Genomic DNA, 21,739 nt, shown 5'->3' on the forward strand with positions numbered 1-21,739 from the left:
ATAAATACAAAACTTGGCACTTGTTTAAACAAACCAGTTAATTAATTAAAAGGACACAGAATCTCATTTTCTCCCAGCGTGTGCCAATCAAGGACTCTTGACTCTTGGGCCTGACAAGCTCAGGAAGTGATCCTTCTGTCACAAACGGTGTTTCTTGGTCCCAAGGGAGACTCTCTGCCCAGCTGGTTAACTCTTCGTGTCCTGGATGGATTGTTCCTGAAACATGTCTCTGGTGTGCTCGCAAGACATCTGACGTGGGTCTTAGACCTGGTTTACCATCTCTCTCAGGGCCTGATATGGGTCAATCACTGTGCTCTGCCATCTGCCTTGCCCAGTTATTTTCTCCCTGTTAGCCAGTGTCTATGAAAGTGCTTTGAAAGGTAAAGAACGTTCTCTCTATGCACGTATTTATTATGGGCACACATTCCTTCCTCGTCTCACCTTTTCCCTTCTTTCTTTCCAGAAAGTGATGTCAGCATCCAGCCCTGGGTGCTGAGAGATGCTCAGGGCACCTCTAATTAGGTTGCAGGGGAGCATGCCCGACGAGGTTCTTCTTTCAGACCCTGGGTCACTGTGTGTTGTTTACAGAAGAAATGTTTTAAGGTATAGGGAGAGGAAGCTTGCCAATGATGTTTAATGGGTTCTTGTAAACATTTGTATTCTGAATAACCTGTTAGTGTTTCTTATTCTGGACTCTTTATTTTAAAGATCTAAAAAAAATTGTGCCCGCATTGTAGGTCAGAGTTCAGAACTGTAGACCAGTGATGGGGTGCCTGGGTGGCTCAGTCAGTTAAGCGTCGGACTCTTCATCTCAACTCAGGTCTTGATCTCAGGGTCCTGAGTTCAAGCCCCACATTGGGCTCCATGTTGGGCTCCATGTTGGGCTCCATGCTGGGTGTGGAGACCACTTAAAAAAAAAAAAGTGTAGACCGTGTCATTCCAGGCTGGGTTGACGGACACTGCTAGTGGCCTTTCTAATACCCATCCTCCCCCGCTTTTTTTAAAATTTTACTTATTTATTTGAGAGAGAGTGCCAGAGAGAGAGCATGAGTGGGGCATGCGGGGGGGGGGGGGTGAGGAGGGACAGAGGGAGAGGGAGAAGCAGACTCCCCACTGAGCAGGGAGCCCGATGCGGGGCTCGATCCCAGGACCCCGGGATCATGACCTGAGCCGAAGGCAGACACTTAACAACTGAGCCACCCAGGTGCTCCTCTCCCCTTCTTTCTTACCAACAGAACCCTGATTTTGCTCAAGGCAGCAATATGCCCAATTAAAAATATTCATTTTCCTAGGCTCCCTTGCAGTTAGAAATAGTCATGGGACTCGGTTCTGGCCAATGAGATGTAGGTTGACAGTTGCCAGGTGAGGGACTCCAGGAAACTTTTTTTGAAGGTCAGAGACTTTGCTCGCATTTTCCCCTACCCCCTTTTTTTTTGCTTGAAATGTAGACTCAATGGCCAATGAGTATCCATGAACACAAAAGCTACAAGTTAAAGATCGCAAAGTAAGAGACAGAATGACCATAGGTCCTTGACAACATTCGAGAGACACTTACCGGCTGATGCCTCAAGTAAAAACAGTCAATTAGCCAATTAAAGAAACAAAAAGCCTGTTTGGTTAATCCATTATGATCAAGTTATTGTCCCATGCAGTGAAACACAATTTTTAAGGAAAGATTTATTTGTTTATTTGGGGGGGAGCGGGAGGGGTAGAGGGAGAATCATCCAGCAGACTCCCCGCCTGAGTGCAGAGCCTGACTCGGGTTCTATCTCTGACCTGTGAGACCATGACCGGAGCCAAAACCCAGAGTCGGACGCTCAACTGACCGAGCCACCCAGGTGCCCCAAACACAGTTTTAACTAGTAAGACCATTAAGACATTTAATGTGCTTATAATAGGGGATGCCTGGGTGGCTCAGTCGGTTAAGCATCTGCCTTCGGCTCAGGTCATGATCCCAGAGTCCTGGGATTGAGCCCCGCATCGGGCTCCCTGCTCATCAGGGAAGCCTTCTTCTCCCTCTCCCACTCCCCCTGCTTGTGTTCCCTCTCGCGCTGTGTCTCTCTCTGTCAAATAAATAAATAAAATCTTTTTAAAAAAAATAATGTGCTATAATAGAAGATGGATGCAAACTGCCTGTCGGGTCTGTAAGACAATAGTGCTGCTCACACTTCCCTATATAACACTTGGGGACCTTGTTAAAAATGCAGATTCTGATTCAGTTGGTCTGGATTGGAGTCTGAGATTCTGCCTTTCTCAGATGCCAGTCCGGGACCACACTTTGGTAGCAAGGATTTGAAAAATGACAGCTCTTTTGTCAGTCTGCTCCTATGTTGGAGCTATTCTGTTTTTCTTTGGCACATGTATTATTCAGTTAAAAATCTGCACAGGACCCAGTGCATTTTCAACAAAAAAGGTTTTTATTTAGAATATCATTTCAGAGACAAAAAGCAGTTCATTTTGTTTAGTAAAATAAATTTAACAAATACATTTAAATACGGTAAATTGAAGACTTCTGTGGATCTTTTTCTTAGTTACTTGGTTTTCTGCCAGTTGGAGTTTCTGTCTCCCAGCCTAACTGGGTTCTTTCCAAGTGAATGCAGCTAATAATCCAAGGAACTGCTTTATGAAATCGGACTCAAATATACCTCTGTATTCTCACTCAATCTCAGTGTATTACTGCAACATAAGGAAAACAACTTAGGGAAGTAGAATCAGAAGGAAATGCTTCCCCCTCATGTTATCTTTTCAACAGAGGCCTTGGCCACTCTGAAATGGATGGTAAAAATAAACTGGTACTGGGAGGTGATGGTCAAAAGCAAACTTAGATGATTTTCACACCATCTATTATCAAGACCTGAAAGGAAAGGCAAGCCCCAAGACTTCCCAGCCAAGCCACTGCTTTATACAGAAGCCATATATAGCTTCCTAGGGTTACTTTCTTTTCTGGTTATGTACATTAAAAAAATACAACATTGTGTTAAATAGCAGGATAGCTAACAATGAAACACACAGCACTACACTGAAAAACCAAAAAGCTTGGTTAAGCCGAGGAGAGAAATGGCAGACGGTCTTCATGGAGGGAAGCTGCCAGCATCCACCATCTCCTCAGTCTGTCACGGATCTGCACTCTGAGGGTAGGCCTTCCGACCGCCGCCACTGAGCCAGACGCTGCTTAAACCATTTCTGGAGGAGGGAAATGTGCAAAATTACCTGTCACATACTGGCAAACTGGAACATCCCTTCCTTTTCTAAAAGGTAGCCCCTGTGGCCCAACCGGAAAGGAATGTGTCCACAGGGATGGTTTTTCTCACAGTGACACTTACCTTCCCTGCCCCAGGACCTTTGCACATGCTATTTCCTATGCTTAGCGTGTTCTGTCTTCATTCTTTATCTGATGATCTCCCTCTCATGCTCAGGTCTCAGCTTAAATAGAACTTTCTCAATCAAGTCTTCCCTAACCACTTTGTGAGAACCTAAAGCAGGTTCTCCATCCAACTCCTTATTCTCTATTTTAATACTTTGTTACCTTCACAGAACTTTTACTATCTGTAATTACTATGTTTATTCACTTGCTTTTAGTCTACATTTCTTTCTAGAATATAAGATCCATGAAAGCAGAGACTGTATTCATCTTATCATCACTGATTGCATCCTTTGCCCCTCCCACAAGGGATAACATAGATTAATCAGTGTTTGTTGAACGAATGAAAGAAATTGAAGCATCTCCCTGATGCCCCAGATAAATCTCTATGGCTACTATGTCTCACCAATGTGTGGTGATCTCATCAAGAGCCCTGGTCATTGGTAGTGCTTAGTAAGTATTTGTTAAGTAAAATGAATGGAAAACTGAGCCTGGACAACCTCCAGGCACTCCTTCCTGGGAATCTATGGGGCAGGCTAGCCCAAACTCTCCTACTGCAGGGCTGCTGAACAGTGAGAAAAGAAACAGTGGGCCTTCCAGTTTACTCAGAATCTTCTAGCTCTCTATGCCCCAAATAGTCACATCCCACAAAAGAGACCATGGATTTAGGGAAGGCCCCAGATGGGATGCTTCTAGACATGGCACCTTGTGAGGGCTAAAACACTTTTCTATGTCGTGGGGCTGCCCTTACTATGCTACGAGGGGTGGGGATTCTGCACACGGGAGACAAGGAGACCCACGCTGGTGAATAGGCTGGGGTGTGGATCAGGTCGGCCAGGAGGAAACTGGGGATTTTAAAAAACAATGTTGAAGAGGGACTAGTGAGAAAACAGAAGAGGCAGGCACTGATCCTCATGGGAGAAGATGAGTCAGAGGGCCCTGTGGGAAGTCAGACCTCAGGCTTTATTCTCTTGTGTTTCCCAGCCTTTCACACATCATGACAAACATTGGGAATGATGATATTTTCATGTCACACTGGGACAAACAGGCAAGTTGCTTGGGTAGGTGACCACCAGGGACTCTGCAGTCCTGGACCCTGCCAGTAGGAAGCTCTATGGTGATCAGTTGGCTACAGGAACTTGAAGAAACCCCTTAAATACAGCACCAGTCAGCTCAACTGTACCTGAAGAGGAAAGCTTAGGGGGTCTTTACTGTCCCTTCTGGGGTTTTTATAATTCACCTATTCCAGAGCTAAGCACATGATGGGGGCAGAAAAGCAGCAGAAAGAACACAGCTATGGGATGGACCCCACACCTGGGATGTGCTGATGGAGATGGTTAGAAACATCCAGAGGGCTGTGACTTAGTATGGCCAGCTGCAGATTCAACCTGGGGACAAAGAGGGTGGACTCTAGGGTCCTGCTGGGGAAGGTCTCATCTCTGCAGAGATCTAGGGAGATGACAGGCAGTGCAGCCGAAGCCCAAGATCAGAAGAAAGGGTGAGAACCACAGGGAAGGAGTGCTTCTAGGGATCGAGGTCTGTAGAGCCAGAAGGGAGTGGGGCCAAAGGGCCATTTAGGGCTCTGCACCAATGCCAAGCTGGCTAAAGAGCATGGGACCATATTTACAACTTGCCGTAACTGTAACAGAGTTTCCACACTGAAATGCCTTACGTGGCTGTCAAGGTCAGTTGTCTTGTACTGTGAGGTGGCAACAGAGACAATAACCTAAAGCCAAGGGCAGCAGACTACCTGTCTGGGGTAGTGGATCTCCAGGTGCCATATTCTACTCCTGGAAATCACTAGCCCTAAGGAGAAGAGAGCTCACGTTAACTTCGGTGGCTTTAACCAAAGTTCCACTGCTAAAGGCAGGTGCATTTTCTTCTGTAATCCGTGTGTGTCTCGGTAACTCTGGAGTCTGGTGTGAGAGCAGCGTGGTTCCAGTTTCACTAACGAGGTAGCTCCGAGGGGGTTTTGAGACTACAAAGTCTGATTCAATAGGACTTCCAGTTACTAGAGCTGAATACATGGCAAAGTTTTAAAGACTGACTAATTAAAACTTGGAGGAGGAAAGTCTCATTTTCTACCAGGATTCATTTAAGACAAAATGCTTGAGCTGGCCTCATTCAGAAGAGCCACCCATATCTTTATACTAGTAATGAATATTAATGTACAGTTACCAAAAATAACTTCAGCAAGGACCACATTTGTGAACTGGAGAGTTGGCGTCCAAATGCCTAACATGGTGAGCCCTAGTGCTGGGGGGTGGGACGAGATTCAAGAAAAGCAGAACGATTTTCTAAAGATACATATTTTAAATCAGGTATGTATATATGACAGTTTGGCAAACCAGGTGCTGTCCAACAAAAACCATTAAACACCTTGCTTGCTTCTTTTCCCCTCCAGAGCTGAATCTTATCACATCTCACTCACATCAATACGAATTTTCCACCTGGCTTTATTCTTCTCTTCCTTGTTCCAGTCATCCCCTGAGAAAGACATTCATCCCTCACTGGCTTATAAATGAATGCCCTCATTACCTCACCCCATTGATGGAGATTTATTTACTCTGAGTGAACAGATGATAATTAGACACTGTGATGGGGAGGGCTGGAGGCAAAATAACATTGTTCCTGTCCTTTTCTCTAGTAGCTAACATTTTATTCTTTTCAGGGGGAGACCTTTAGAGGTCTTTATTCCACTGATAAAATGTCCAACAACTAAAACCATGGAGTTCTGGGAATAGTCCCAGGGCATTAAGAAGAGATAAAGATACTGGGAACCAACACTGGCTACACGGGGCTTGAGTTTGTGATTCTAGAAAATGCCAGATCTGCCCGACCTCCCCAGGGATTGATAAAAGACCTTTCCCAGCCCCTTCTAACACTGACTTCAAAATAATAAAAGACACAGGGGTTGGGTCTATCTATATCTAGGTTTATCTAATGCAAATGTAGGAGATAGCTTATTACTGTCATGAGAAAAAAAAAAAAAAAGAACTCATTCTAGGATCCCAGCAAATGCAACTTAGAAAGTTCTTAACATTAAAGCTCTGTTCCCCTCACTCCCGGTTCCTACAGGTGTCCCCCCAATAGCAGAGAACACTGTCCTACCGTGGGACAGTCACAAAGAGGTCATCAAAGCCCCCAGAGAATGTTTCAAACTTCCAGTCTCTCCTGCCCCTGCCAAAGTATCAGCAATGTGAATCAGCTCTTGTTCATTATCTCAAAGGAGCATCTCGTGCTTATTTTTTTCTACTAAAGTATTACTTGTTCTAGGACAATGAAGAATATCACTCCAATCCTGGAGGTGGGTGGTGTTAGGGGTGAGGGATCAGGCATAAGAAATAAATATTATTTTGGCTTTGGAGATCTCTCCCTGTGAAAAAGGGGCAACACAGATAGAGACTAGAAACGGGATGTGCTGATACCAGGCACAGCTTCTACGCAGGTCCAGCAGACCCTGGCCTTCCTGGAGTTATTTGAAGACGCCCTGCAAAGCCTGCTATAAATTAAAATAATTTTATTTATGCCTGAAAGTTCACCATTGGCCATTAGATCTCCAGAAGACACTTTTAAAAATATAAATGTTATTTGAGGGGGCGCCTGGGTGGCTCAGTCGAGTAAGCATCCAACTCTTGATTTCAGTTCAGGTCATGATCTCAGGGTTGTGAGATCAAGCCCCACGTTGGGCTCCTCGCTGGGCATGGAGCCTGCTTAAGATTCTCTCCCCTTCCCTGTCCTTCTGCCCCTCCCGCTCTCTAAAATAGATATATGTTGCCTGAGAAGATTAAAGAAGAAACCATTCTTACGAAGCAGTGCACATGGGGGTGGGGTGAGCTGGAAAAGAGTTTGGGTGGAAAGGATGGGAAGTTGGAAAATGGGACCCAACCAAGTAAGGAGTGACACCCTGAGGCAGCTTCTTCCCCTGAACTTGCTAAACCTGGCCTCCCTCTGAGCTCTGGGGTCTCTGACGCTTCCCTGCGGGCCTACACAGGAAGGCAGAGGGGCAAGCAGAACTGTGGCAGCCTCAGAGAGGAAGAAGGTGTTGGCCCCATGGCAGGAAAAGGAAGCCAGGGGCCCTGCTCTGAGGCTGACTCACCCCTACACCCACTCATTTCAGGATTGCATCCATCATTTGTTCATCTGAGGACGATGGCAGAGGGGCAATGGGGAGAGCCTGCCAGGGGGAGGGGGGCAGGTGAACCTGCTGTCAGAAGTCTGAATTGGTGGACCTCAATCACAAAAAGAATCAGGTGCCTTTTCTTCCTGCACCTCACCTGATTTCATTCCAGTTCTTTAATAGAAGGTGAATCTCAAGAAAAGATTGAACATAGCTGGGATGCTGTCACGTAATACATGTATTTTTTTTTCTGGGAAAAAATACAACAGAAATGGAATGTTCAGTCGTCCCCTCCATCCCCTAGTTGTTCCCATCCTTTCTATCTATGAAGAAAACAAGGTAGTGAGAGGAGTCTGGATTGTGACCCAGACTGCCATGGTTCAAATCCTAGCTCTGCTACTTCCTAGTTGTGGCCTTGGGCCCGTTATTCAACCTTTCTGTGCCTTGGTTCTCTTATCTGTCCAACTGGGCTAATGCTACCTACCGCATAGCCCTGGTGTGACAAATGATTTACTTGGAGGGTGCCCTGCACAATACCTGGCAAGTATTGGCCATCACAGAGGGCAACATAAGTATTCTGCCTCACAGGTAAGGGGGATTCACCATGGGAGAAGCAGAGGCTGAGAGGAGCTTAGACCCCTAGCTGGTACTGTGCCCACAGTAAACCCACAGCCTTTTTAAATGACAAGTTATTATTATCTGTCTGATCACTCCTCTTTTCTAAATATAGTGTGGGCTTTTAAGTGAGAAAGCTTCAGCAAGATGCCTCCTCAGGGGGTTCCAAGAAACATGAACTGCTGGACTTGGGTTACATTAAATCACCTTCCATTAAGTTCTGGTTCTGGTTAGTCTGACAGCTGTTCCCTTTGCTAAAACCAGATATGCCTGACTTTCTATTTGACCTAGGAATGAGAGGATTTTCTATGGGCAAATTCTCCAAAGTGCATCTGGCTTAATTAGTAAAAATCATTTTAGGCTTGGGGTCCAGGGTCTTGGTTCTAGGATATCCTGGAGCACCCATTACAAGCTCGTAAGCCTCAGCTGAGTATGGTTCAAGGCGAGGAGAGGCCAAAGTGCCTGATGCTCTGATCTATAAAATGGGAAAAATAAGAACATCTCTGCTTTAGAGCTGAGACTAGAGGTGTGGAAGTGCTTTGGGCTCCCGTGGGAGAGATGCTAGGGCAGTTCCAAATAGTACTATCATCCATAACTAATTGTCTTTCAACGACCAAGGGGAAAATAGAAGTCAGAGTAAACTCTGGATAGGGTTTGTTTGTTTGTTTTAAGTCAGCTGAAGGAGCCAACATTGCACCTGGAGGTTAATAATCATGGGCAGTGTTGCATTCTCTACCCTAAACAATATTCGGAATAACATAGGAGCTTTTAAAAAATCAGCGCTCTTAAGGGGACATCTGCTTCCACTCCCTTCAGTTGTGATGTCAGATGATTTCCTTCTTGGAAAACTCCAGAAAAAAGACTACATCTTAGAGCCCGGGAATTTTTTAAAACGTGAAATCTCCCTGGCTGTCTGCAGCTAAGGGGAAGCTGCAGCGTGCTATGGTGGGAAGAGCAAGCTATCAAGGAGCAAGCTATACCCTTGCTGTCCTGGCAACTCTCTCCCTCTTGGCCTCAGGCTCCTCATTTGCCAAACCGAGGACTGAATTTACAACTGATCGCTAAAGTCCCTTCCAGCCCTGACACTCTCCCTCGGGAAAAGATTTGAGAGCGGGGGTGCTCAGAGAGCGCACAAGGCACCTCTTCCGAAGGTTTCGCTCACAGCCCAGGGGAGTAATTGAGCGGGGGGAAGGAGGAGGCAGCGAGACGAGAGTGGACCAGGGACGCGGCTCCCGAGCCGGAGGGAGGATAGCGCGCTTCTCCCGGCCCACGGGGAGAGCAGCTTAGCGCGGAGAAGGAAGGGTGATCGTGAGGGTTCTGAATGGTTCCTGGGGGAGCCACCGCGGGCTGGGGCTGGAGGGGCAGACGGGGGGCGCGGAGCCGGGACGCTGGGATGCGGCGGTGGGAGCGCCGCGGCGTCCGGGCTCCCGGGGTGCGGGCAGAAGCGATGGAAGATCGCGGGAGGGCGAGCGGGACCCCGCGTGCGGGAGACGGCCCCGGCCACAGGGGTCGGGTTGGGGGGTGGGGTGGCGTGCCGGGCTCACCTGGGTCTCCTCCTCGGACAGGCCGGCCTCGGCCGCGATGAGGCACAGCGTGGTGGGGTCCGGGTGCTTGTTGACCTTGTTGAAGTTGTACTCCAGGATCTCCACCTGGTCCTGGGTGGGGCCGCTCGCGGTGTCCGCCGACATGGTCTCGGGGCGGCTGCGGGGAAGAAAGCAGCGGCGGCCGTGAGCTCGGCGGCGGGCGGGGAGGGACGGAGAGATCCGGGGCGCGGCCGGCCGTGCACCTCCGTGCGCGGGGCCGTCCCTCCCGCGGGCGCACGGTCGCGCGAGTCCCCGGCGGCTGCAGGCGGCGGCGGGCGCCTCCCCGGGCTCCCGGCCGAGCGCTCCCGAGGGTCTCACGGCTGAGCCGCGCGTCTCCGGGCCTCTGGGCCTGCCCGGGGCCGGTTCTCGCGGCAACTTTCCCGCTGGGGCCGGGGCCCGGGGCGGCGGCGGGAGGAAGATGACGCGGCGCGCCCTCTTGGCCCCGAGGCTCTAAGGAAGGAGTGCAGGAAGCGCGGCGGCGATTTTGGAAAATCGCCTTCAAAGCTTCCCCCCACCCCCGGGAGAGGGAGCTGTCCTGGGACAGTCCCGACAGGTCGCAGGGGTGGGAACACACCTCACCGGTCCGCGCGTCGTTCTGCCTCTAAAGTGGTTTATATAGCCAAGGAGGGCAGTACACCCCACCCCCACTTCAAAGAAATGACCCCAAGGACGGAAGTTACTTTTTAAAGTTGGGGAACTGCAGCGGCACTTTTCATCTCTCCCTCTTACAGAGGTGGAGATAGCGTCCACCGAGCTGTCGGTTACTCCTGGAGTTGCTAAGACCGGGAACTGAGCATCAGGAGAAGTGTCCACCGGAGGGCTGGTGTGAGTCACTCTGCAATCTGCAAGCTCCTCTGCCATCCCTCCCGCGCCGCCACCCCCATTTTTCCGAAGCCCAGAATCCACAGCCTCCAGTCAGCGCGGCTCGTCGCCGCCCTGCGTTGTCTGGACATTGTTGCGTAGCTACCGCAGAGAGCCCACTTCACTACCAGCTTCAAGGTCTCTTGTATTTCCTTACTTCAGAGCCAAACATCGCTCTAGCAGATTTTGGGTAACATGACTTCCTGCTGCATCCTCTCCATATCTAAATAGCCTCGGAACTGGGCAAAAAAAAAAAAAAAAGGCTGGGGCGCCTGGGTGGCTCAGTCGCTACGAGTTTGCCTTCCGCTCAGGTCCTGATCCCAGGGTGCTGGGATCGAGCCCCGTATTGGGCTCCCTGCTCCGCGGGAAGTCTGCTTCTCCCTCTCCCACTCCCCCTACTTGTGTTCCCTCTCTCGCTCTCTCTGTCAAATAAATCAATAAAATCTAAAAAAAAAAAAAAAAAAGGCAGATGTGCATCCGTCCTCCACTTTAAGATGTATTGAGGTATCCGAAGTTACAGTCTTGAAGATCCTGGTGGAGGATTTGGCATAGACAGGTCAGGACTCGACTTGGCTGACAGTAAAAGAGAAGCACAAGTGTGGGAATCAGGTTGGTTTGTTGTTGAAACAAACAATTGCAAAACCATCAGGCATAATCCTGAGTAGGTTTTGATGTGGTTTGTGCCTGGGGAGGAGCCACACTCCACCGATGAGCCTGCATAATGTCCCTGATGCTGTTAGGACCTTTTCTACTGTGACCTGCCTCCCGTGCTCCCTAACAAATGTCTTTACCTCTCTGAGTCACTTGAAGGGGCTTGCGGGGAGGCCAAGAAGCCATTCTACTGCGAGGGAGTCTTGGGCTCAAGGCACTTGTCAGGTCATCAGGAAATCCCTGTTTTTAGATGAGTTATATGCCCCCTCCCCCATTTAAAAATCTGTACCAGTGATTCCTATCGCAGTGCTCACAAGATCAGGCCAGGACAGAAACGCCTCCTCTCCTCTTGACACGTATCTCCCCTTTTCTTTGACCCAGAAGTTCAGAGCCGGAAAGAACCTTGGAGATGAACGTTTTCAGTCCTCTCCTGGAACAGCCCAGGAGAATGAGGCACAGGAAGACTTACTGTCCCAGCGTTGCCCAGTTAATGACCAGCACCCTAGAAGGGAAAGCCTTAGCTTTGGTTTCAGTCCTGCGCTCGGCAGGACCCTTCTCAGCAGGCCTTTCTGTCTTTAGTTTGGCAGAAAAGATCAGGAGGGCAACAGTTTATAAAGGCGGGACTTTTGAATGAGCACTGATTGTCCTCATAGGATACCAACTCCAGCCAAAGCTGCCCCCTGGAACCACCCACCACTGCTCATTTTGCCTAAAAGAATATAGGAGGGCACACTACTACTGCTGATTCTATTTTTTGGAAAGTTTCGATCTAATTCCATGGACACAGTTATGCTGCCTCTTTTCAGTGAAAATTTTTGCTTTGTAGAATTCTCAGTCCTTCAGAAATATTAACCAAGTGGGTAGATTTCTAAACTGGACTCAGATTCAAGGACTGTTCTGCATGTACTTCTTTATCTCTTTTTGTTACATACTTACTATTACATAACTCAAGGGCTACTACTGTCCTTACATTTAATCAGGTGCATTTTCTGTTCTATTTGTGTGGCTTCCTGTTACAGGACTTTGAGGTTTCACGGGTAGCTTCCGGTTGCCTTTAAAGTCCTCCTTGGGTTAGTTGGCTGACGGCCACTGGACTCGTTTGGCTGCTAAGGAGACTTGTGGGAGGTCCATTCGAAAGTACCTACTTCTCCAAGGTACACCAAACAAACAAGCTTGATTTCTAGACATGAGGATGAAAGATCTGACCTCTAGAGTGAGAACTATCTGTTGTTTCTTCACAAAACTCAGTTTCTGTTCTTTCAGCCCTCTTCGGTTGACAGGTGTTTACAGTTGTTGCTTCATTTCTTCTCTCCTTCGCTCTCTTTTCGAGGAAATTTAAAAACCAAATCACCCTGGTAACCTTGCCCTTATAAAGCTTCTCAACTCTTTCCAGTAAGGAAACTGTTGAAAAGCCTCTCTGAAGGTAAACACTTTTAGATGAAAAGAACTACAAATATTTTAAAGGTCCTTAAACTTTAATCTCAGCACAAGTTCTGTTGTTCCTGTGGTTATATTCATAACTTACAGAACATTCAAAGAGTAATTTGTCCTGTGGTTGTGTTTTCTTTTGTGGTTGGGGGAAGACAATGCATAAACCTTTTCAAGAGGTTAAATGAAAACAGCTGTCTTTTTCCTAAATTAAACCCAATACCTGGTTAGGCAGTTTTACCCTTGTCCCCTAACCCTAGAGTTATTTTAAGGGTATTTCCCTGTATGAACTAGCTCATGGAGAGTGCTACAAACTAGTAACCTGCAGAGATTGCTATGAGCTCACATTTACTATCATCTCCCTCTCCCAGCCATCTGACCTCTAGTATCAAACCAAATGGTTATCGGTGGTAGATACTCCTCATCAACAGTCCCGTGATGAGGGGCGCTTGGATGGCTCAGTCGTTAAGCAGCTGCCTTCAGCTCAGGTCATGGTCCCAGGGTCCTGGGATCGAGCCCTGCATTCGGCTCCCTGCTCAGCAGGAAGCCTGCTTCTCCCTCTCCCACTCCCCCTGCTTGTGTTCCTGCTCTCGCTGTCTCTGTCAAATAAATAAATAAAATCTTTAAAAAACAAAACCAAAAAAAAAAAAAAAAAAACAGTCCCATGGTGAGCTGGCCAAAAGAGAAAAAAGCAGTGGAATCATTTTTTAGGGCCATCTCCCAGTTTTCTTTAGTCCAAATTTCCTTCATGTTCACTCCGGACTTCCACGAAGCAATGGGCTCTTGAAGCATTGTATTTTCTTAAGTGAGGAAAATACTGTGCTTCCTTATCCCCAAGAGAAGTGGAGGCTCTTCATTCATCACTTACTGAACTACTCTAGACAGGGTGCAAGGGGCACCACCCAAGCTGTCAGTGTGTCTCAGAATTGACAAATAGGGGGCACCTGGATGGCTCAGTGGGTTGAACGTCTGACTCTTGATTTCCCCTCCGGTCATGATCTCAGGATCCTGGGATCTGGCTCCACACTCAGCGCAGAGTCTGCTTGGGATTCTCTCTCCCTTTCCCTCTGCCTCTGCCCCACCCTCTCTCTCTCTCTCAAAAAAATGAATAAATCTTAAAAAAAAATTAACAACTACGAGTAGAATATTGATCTGCCTCTCTAGGCTAACAGGAGGTCTGTTTTCAAAAGAGAGCTTTGTTTGTATGTGTTTTTTATTTGTGTGTTTTTGTTTTTTGTTTGATTAATGTCCTTAAGCTTAGAGCAGTAGCTCTCATGCCTGGCTGAGCCTCAGAATCACCTGTAGAAATGTCCAGGCCCCCCACAGTCCCCCTGAGTCAGAAACCACTTTAGGAATCCAGTGGGGAAGGGATATAAAAAGTATCTCAGCTCTTACAAGATTTTGTAATTTAATCATTAAAATCAGTGATAAATGTTTAGAACTTCTTATACTTTATACCTGTAAAAATGCATTAAAATATCTTCTACCTCTGATGCTGTATATCCTCTCAACATTGAGTAGATGGTAGGTTGAGGGTTTTAAAGGAATAAAGGTGTTTTTTTTTTAAAAAGATTTTATTTATTTACTTGAGAGAGAGAGATTGGGGGCAGGTGCAGAGGGAGAGGAAGAGAGAGAATCCCAAGCAGACTCCTTGCTGAGCGTGGAGCCTGATGCAGAGCTCGATCCCACAACCCTGAGATCATGACCTGAGCCAAAACCGAGTTAGATGCTTAATGAACTGAGCCACCTAGGCGCCCTTAAAGGAATAAAGTTTTTAAAATATACAAATACACAGCAGAAAAAAAAACCACTTAGACACCATGTTATTAATCTTTTTGTATGAATGGTCAGGAATGGGGAAATTGCCCTTAAAATTATGAATTATTGGGGCACCTAGGTGGCTCAGTCAGTTAAGTTTCTGACTTTGGCTCAGGTTGTGATCTCAGGGTCCTGGGATCAAGCCCCACCTTGGGCTCCATGCTCAGCGGGGAGTCTGCTTGTCCCTCTGTCTCTCCCTCTGCCCCTTCCCCTGCTGTGCTCTCTCTGTCTCTCTCACACAAATAAATAAAATCTTAATAAAATTATGAATTATCAAGAGAAATTTTCCCCTGCTTTCAAAAATTTAGAAATAATATAAAACCCTTTAAAAATCTTTCAGAAAAATGTATTTTTATATTGAAATCAGAGTTTAAGAAAGCAGGACATCAGAAGAAAAACTCCACTTCTTCGTACAAATACCTGTAATTGATTTAGAAGCCAAAAATTATAGTGGAAAATATTTGACAAACTTGACAAATGATTGTCCTTCTCCTATTTCTTAAAGTCTCCAGTGAGAGAACTGCTAAAATTTAAGTTATTTATATGGGCAACTTGTATAATAGAACTTAAAACTGAACATTAGACTATGAATACACCATATACACATAGCATCATTACTGTCTTCAGGGAAAGAAGATTCCAAACAGAAATAGAAAAATATATTTTTAAATGCTATTGTCAACTCCAGCTTTACATATTTAAAAAACTAAAGAAAAATACAACAAAATGCTAACAGTGATTATATCTAAATTAGGGGACTACAGATGATGTAAAATTTTTTCTTTATATTTTTTTCTGGTTTTCTCCATTTTCTATAATGAGCATTTATTATTTTGAAATTAGGAAGTTTATTTTTTCTCAAAAAGATATCCCTGATCAGACCAATGATCCATCTTGCCCAGAGTTTCATCTGATTATTGGGACCAAATTACATTTTCAGGGAAAGCATGGAAGTTGTTTTCCATCAAGTCCACCTAGAAGATTAGGGAAGTACGCACTTTCATTTTCAAAGATCATTAGGTATTAAAAGGATATTTGTAATATACATGTAAGTTATGAAGAATAAATTAACACTAGTGAACCCCACCCAAGTTAAAAATTAAATCATTACCAAGACTATGGAAGCTACTTGTATTTCTTTCCCAATCCCACCCTTACGGCTTATTTGCTCCCAGAAGAAATCAAGATTCTGACTTTTGTATTAATTATTCCTTTGATTTTTAAATTAGCTCTATCACATATGTATGGATCCCTAAAAGAACTTATTATTTTAGCTTTGTATATTTTTGAATTGTGTAAAGTAGTATTATATGTAATTATTCTGTGAATTGCTTTTTTTTCTATCAACATGTTTCCAAGATTCAACCATATTTCTGCATATAGAGAAGTTCATTCATATTCAGTGCTGCTTCCATTTTGTGAATATACTATAATTTATTTATGTCTTTTCCTGCTGGTGGATATTTGGATTGTTTTCAGTTTTTTGCTATTATGAACATTGCCTCTTGGAATATTTTTTTTTTTAAAGATTTTATTTATTTGAGAGAGAGAGAGCACGAACAGGGGCAGAAGGAGAGGGAGAAGCAGGCTTCCCGCTGAGCAGAGAGCCTGCCACGGGGTTCGATCCCAGGACCCTGGGATCATGACCTGAGCCAAAGACAGATGCTTAACCGACTAAGCCACCCAGGTGTCCTGGAACATTTTGCCTTCTGAAGTGCATCTAGGAGGGTTTCTCTAGGGTATACACGAGTGGAACAGGTTCATAAGATATGTGATTTTTTTTTAAAGATTTATTTATTTTATATATAGAGAGTGTGTGTGTGAGTGGGGAAAGGGGCAGAGGGAGAGAGAATCTCAAGCAGAATCCCTGCTGAGCAGGAAGCCCTACTTGGGGCTTGATCTCAAACTCTGAGATCATGACCTGAGCCAAAAATCAAGAGTCAGCTGCTTAACCAACTGAGTTACCCAGGTGCCCCAAGATACGCGGGTTTTAACTTTACAACATAATATCAACTTCTTTTCCAAAGTTGTTGAACAAAACTATACAAACAATGTATATCATTTCCTTTGCCCCACATCCTCATCAATACTGTCAAACTTTTTAATTTTTGCCAAAATTGTTATGTATTCTTTTCATTCATGAGTAATACCTAAACCTCTTTCAGCTATTTATATATTCAGCTTGCATAAGTTTTGGGGGCTAAAAGATTCCATATGTTTACTATTTACTGTATGAAAGTATTTCCTGTTCCAGCCCAGCAGGAGATTTGAGGTATTTTTTGAGAGTTTAGGGTCTGTCTCTAGGCTAGCTTGCTCTTTCCATGGGTCACCAAAAACAATACAAAAGATGTATGGAAAACCAATTTTAGTAGATCTTTTGTCTGTCTGATGCTAAAAATGTTCCTATTTTCCCTTTTACAGAATTCCTGGAAGTCAGGACTTGATTCTGCACTCAAAAAAAAAAAAAAAAGTTAAAAAAAATAACATGTTAACCATATCAATTTTCTACCCTCTCATCCCCACCCCTGCAAAGTGAATATCAAAATCTTTGAATGAAAACAACAGGTATGGATTTAAAATGACTGAGTAAAAGAAGAAGAAAGGATGTAGGGATAGACAGGAAGTGTAAAAGAGACTATTAGGTTGTGGGTTTAAAACAGGTATAAACATGTAAAACCAAATAATGTGCTCAAGTGTTTGCACATGAGCACGGGGTGCTGCATTCCAGTTCAGAAGCAGGTTGCTATTAGTTCTTTGGGTCTCTCACAATCCTCTCAAAGTAATCAGAATGGAACTGGTCCTGTTTTACGGTTGAGAAAGGTTAACTAACTTGTCTCTAGCATCACAGGAAGACTCAGAATCTTACCTTTTATTCTGGAATTAGCAGTAAAGGCAGTTTGTGGTACCTTGAGCAACAAGATTAATTTATACCTTTAAAATATATTCTCCTCGGGGTGCCTGGGTGGCTCAGCCGGTTAAGCATCTGACTTGATTTGGGCTCAGGTCATGATCTCAGGGTCATGAGATCAAGCCCTGCATCAGGCTCCAAGCTCAGCGTGGAGTCTGCTTGTCCTTCTCCCTCTGCTTTTCCCCCCACTTGCTTGTGCTTGTTCATTCTCTCTCTCTCTCAAATAAATAAAATCTTTAAAAAATATATATTCTCCTTATGCTCTACTGATGTCAGAGATTCTAAGATATCACTGGATCACCTGTTCGGATTGTTGAGCTCTAATTGGAGTTGTCCATTATTTTAGTGAAGGGCTGGCGCTGGTGGCAGCCAGTCTTTCCCAGTGTGGGGCAGGCATTGCTGACCTCTCCAGCCTCATTCCCTTAGCTGCTTCTGCAGTCTTCTTGCAGACCTCCCCATGTCTCCTGGAAAAGCCTGGTATCTGCTTGACACCAAGGTCACAGGGATAATGGACTTGCCCCTCTAAAGTTTTGTTCTGACTCCATCGTTTGAGGTACTGATAAATTGGGGAGATTTGTTTAAGTTTGTCCAGTAAGATCTGAGCTCTTAATTTTGGACTCAGTGTAACAGCTTCAGGCGCATGCAGAAGCCCCTGGCAGCTCACAATGACAAGCACCTGTCCTCCCATAACATGCTGCACTTGACTCAACGAGGCAGGAAGACTGAGAGGCCAGCTCGTCCTTGAATACGTGCCAGCCCAGCCGGCTGCCAGTGCCCACGCCATCCCAAGGACCTCTCGTGCCCCCGGGGTTTTGTCAGGCACAGGTGTCATCAGGTTTGGTTTTCGAGGCTTCAGCCCTGTTCTGGGATGGCATCTCTCTTGGCAGTTGGAAATCCAAGGCTTAAAAATATGAAGTGCTGCCTTCTTTTAAGTTCTGCATATCTGATGTGCGCTGTTAGGTATGCTGTGTGGAGTTGCTAATTCAGTGCACTGCTTCCCAGGCATTCCTCTTTCAGTTTGCTTTCCTCTTGCCTTAGAAGTCCCTCTATTCCAGGAAACCCAGCAGAATTAAGAGCAAAATGAAATTTGAGTTAATACAGTCCTGAGTACAAACAATTAGATGTCCCAAGTACTGATTATTCAAGATATCACTTTGGGGGCACCTGGGTGGCTCAGTTGGTAAAGCGTCTGCCTTCGACTCAGATCATGATCTCAGGGTCCTGGGATCGAGGCCCACATCAGGCTTCCTGCTCGGCAGGGAGGTTGCTTGTCCCTCTCCCTCTCCCTGCCTCTCCCCCTGCTTGTGCTCTCTCTCTCTCTCAAATAAAGACATAGAGATATATATATAGAGAGAGAGAGCATGAGCAGAGGAAGAAGCAGAGGGAGAGGGAGAAGCAGGCTCCCCGCTGAGCCGGGAGCCCGATGTGGGGCTCGATCCCAGGACCCTGGGATCATGACCTAAGCCAAAGGCAGACGCTTCACCATCTGAGCCACCTAGTTGCCCCTAAATATAATAAAATCTTTTAAAATTTTTTTAAAAACAACAACAGAAAACATCACTTTGCCAAGCCTCCATTTCTCTCAATGGGAAGAAGGGATACAATACACACCTTCACCTAGCTCACAGCTTTGTGGTAAAGTTCATATGATATTTAATTGTAGGGAAGTATTTCTAAACAGTAATGTGCTTGCTTACAGAAGATATTATTGTTCTTTCAATGACTGTGAGCTAGGCATTCAGTTGGGCGTCTCCTGGGTGGCAAACTGGTAAGAATAGTTTATAGTTTCAGTCTTTCTGGGCTGCAATTTATTTAAAAAAATTTTTTTTCTGGAATGGTAAAGTATGAGGTTTAAATCAGAACCTTTTTAAAAAAAAATCAAATGCTGCCTGTGTTGCTTCGTCATAAGATGTATCCCTGGATGGAATTTCTCAAAACTAATGAGGTGGGGGGGCACCTGGGTGGCTCAGTCGTTAAGCGTCTGCCTTCAGCTCAGGTCATGGTCCCAGGGTCCTGGGATGGAGCCCCTCATCGGGCTCCCTGCTCCGCGGGAAGCCTGCTTCTCCCTCTCCCACTCCCCCTGCTTGTGTTCCCTCTCTCACTGTGTCTCTCTCTGTCAAATAAATAAAATCTTTAAAAAAACCCAAAAACTAATGAGGTGGGGATGGGTGGGGGTGAGGATGTCCTATCTTTAGCATGTTTTCTCATTAGCACTTCTACACTGTGTGTTGACTTGAATTTAGTTGTTGGTATTTTTTTTCTCATTTCTTACACTTCTCAATTTATCCTTTCATCTATTAATGACGAAGCATTAATAGGGCAGAAGATGAGTAGTGAGGAGTCAAAAATAAGCAGGAACAGATACTCTATGAGTTGGTGAGTAGATTTTTCTAGGTGGTCTTGGCCTGTGAGAATAATGACCAAATTGAAATTGTTTTAAAATAATTTGTTCCCCGAGCCTGTCTTCCCCACTAAGTGATATGCTCTTCTGTGGGGGATAGGTCTTATACATTTATATCTCACCAGCATTCATTAGGAGTATCTGGCACTGAATAAGTGCTCGTAACTAATGTGCTGAACTGAAATTAACCAATGGCGTCTGGTATGACTTGATTTAGGACATAAGTTGGAAAGGCATTGTTTTCAACAACCAGGACTGACTAAGTTCAAAACCAAAACATTACATTGGAAAAAATAACTTTCCAGCCTTCTAATATGTTTTAGTCCCCACTGCCTGAAACAACACAGAGCTGATTCCTATTTTTGAATTGCATACAGAAACCTCATCCCTGCTAGCACAATAACAACATATTTATTGAGCAATTACTCTGTGCCTGGCACAGTTCTTCGTCTTAGACGAGTTAGTTCATGTAACCATCAGAGGAAGCAGCATTATGGGACAGGCACTCTTCTTGTTTCCATTTTATACACATAGTAAATGATGTAAATGGAAACTTATATACCTTTCCCCAGGCGATGTATATAACTTTCCCCAAATACAAACCTAGTGAGTGGTAGAGCAGGGATTCAAACCCATGAAGTCTAGCTTCTGCATCCATGTTCTTAGCCACTACACTAGATTTCCTCTTTGCATGAAGTAGCCATGTAGACCCAAGAGCCTCGAAGGGTGGTTGTGGAAAGAGGAGAAGTAAAGCCTGGTGGTGCCTCCTGGGACAAAAGGAAGGCAGTGTCCTGCATCTATGCCGGCTCCCCTGCGGGGCGGAGCCAGTCTGGCCGCAATGTCTCCCTCCCTGTAGCATGTTTCAAAACAGAAACATGGTGACCAGACATGGCTCTGACCCAGCGAAATGGATTAGCTAGTGATTTCAGTGAATACTACCAACACCATCAGCCGGGCTGGCTTTCTTCTCCCCACATCCTCTTCTTTAATTGGTACAGACATAATTGAATGATGACATTATGTGAATAATATAGTGGACAAATGAGAAAAGGTGTCAGCATCTGACAGAATGGAACAGAAAGGTTGGCTTCAACCAGATCAGCTGGATCTTAGTGATTATGGCTGCTACTCACTCCCTAGATTTACAGAGTTTTGTCGAATTGATTAAGGAATCTCCTGAGACAGTTCTTGAACCAGGTCCCTCAGTGGTCTAGACTTTCTATGGCTACTTACAGAAAATAGCAAGATATGAAAAGGGAGGGGGCGGTGTCTGGGAAGGACTTCCAGGAGTGAATTAATCATTAATTAACCCTGGACATAAAATTCTTTGTATACTGGCTGAGTTCTTTTCATTGGTAGCCCAACTCATGCTCAAAGTCGAAACTTTGTACGTAGAAACATGGGGGAAATGATTAAAGACAATAATAAAACCTTGGGCACCTTTGTGCTATGAAATAAGTGGAGGATTTAGTCAACCTCCTTAGAAATAAATGGGCAAATGAAAGAAGGCAACCCCACTTCCATAATCTCCTCATGGGAGATCTACCTATTGTTCAGGTTGCTTTTCCAAAAGCCTGTCTCTATAGTGATTGTTACGAATTCAGAAAAAGTTTTCTCTAAACACAACATTATACATTGTAGATAGAATACTAAGCTAACCCACAGGAGGGAATGTATCTAAAATGCTATGTATTTGTTACAGAACAAAAAGAAGTAGAAAAATCATCCTGTTGAAGTATCCTAGGGAAATTTAATAAGCTATCATTTCACTTTGAAGGCAAATGCTTAAGAAACAGCAGTTTTAATTAAGCCTTGGCTCAGGGAAATGAGGTTCTGGTGCAGATATTGAAGGGGGTTCAGGAAACTTGGAGGAGGCTAAAGGTTTAAAGCCCAAGTCTAATGTATCCCAAGAGTCAGGAACAGTCCCTGACACACTGTGGGATGTGCAGTGAATATATATTGGATGCAGGGTGATTGAACTTTATTTTCACTT

General features: G+C 45.1%; 1 protein-coding gene across 3 annotated transcripts in view; it reads right to left on the minus strand.

Annotated features, from left to right (window-relative positions):
- Window positions 1-2,398: 2,398 nt before the first annotated feature.
- The window catches only part of HOPX (HOP homeobox), a 31,186-nt gene continuing 11,845 nt past the window's right edge, over window positions 2,399-21,739 (minus strand). Inside the window, exons 1-3 of one of the 3 annotated variants that reach the window (XM_036084284.2) lie at window positions 10,254-10,542; window positions 9,641-9,797; window positions 2,399-3,183 (exon numbers count right to left, since the gene is read on the minus strand). In XM_036084284.2, the coding sequence (XP_035940177.1) occupies window positions 3,106-3,183; window positions 9,641-9,797; window positions 10,254-10,540 (522 nt within the window). In that variant the 5' untranslated portion in view covers window positions 10,541-10,542 and the 3' untranslated portion in view covers window positions 2,399-3,105. Of the gene's footprint in view, window positions 3,184-9,640; window positions 9,798-10,253; window positions 10,543-21,739 lie in introns of those variants that run through there. The other 2 variants (XM_036084286.2, XM_036084287.2) reach the window with 2 other exon arrangements.

This window comes from Halichoerus grypus, chromosome 3 (assembly GCF_964656455.1).
Source record: "Halichoerus grypus chromosome 3, mHalGry1.hap1.1, whole genome shotgun sequence".
NCBI lineage: Eukaryota > Metazoa > Chordata > Mammalia > Carnivora > Phocidae > Halichoerus > Halichoerus grypus.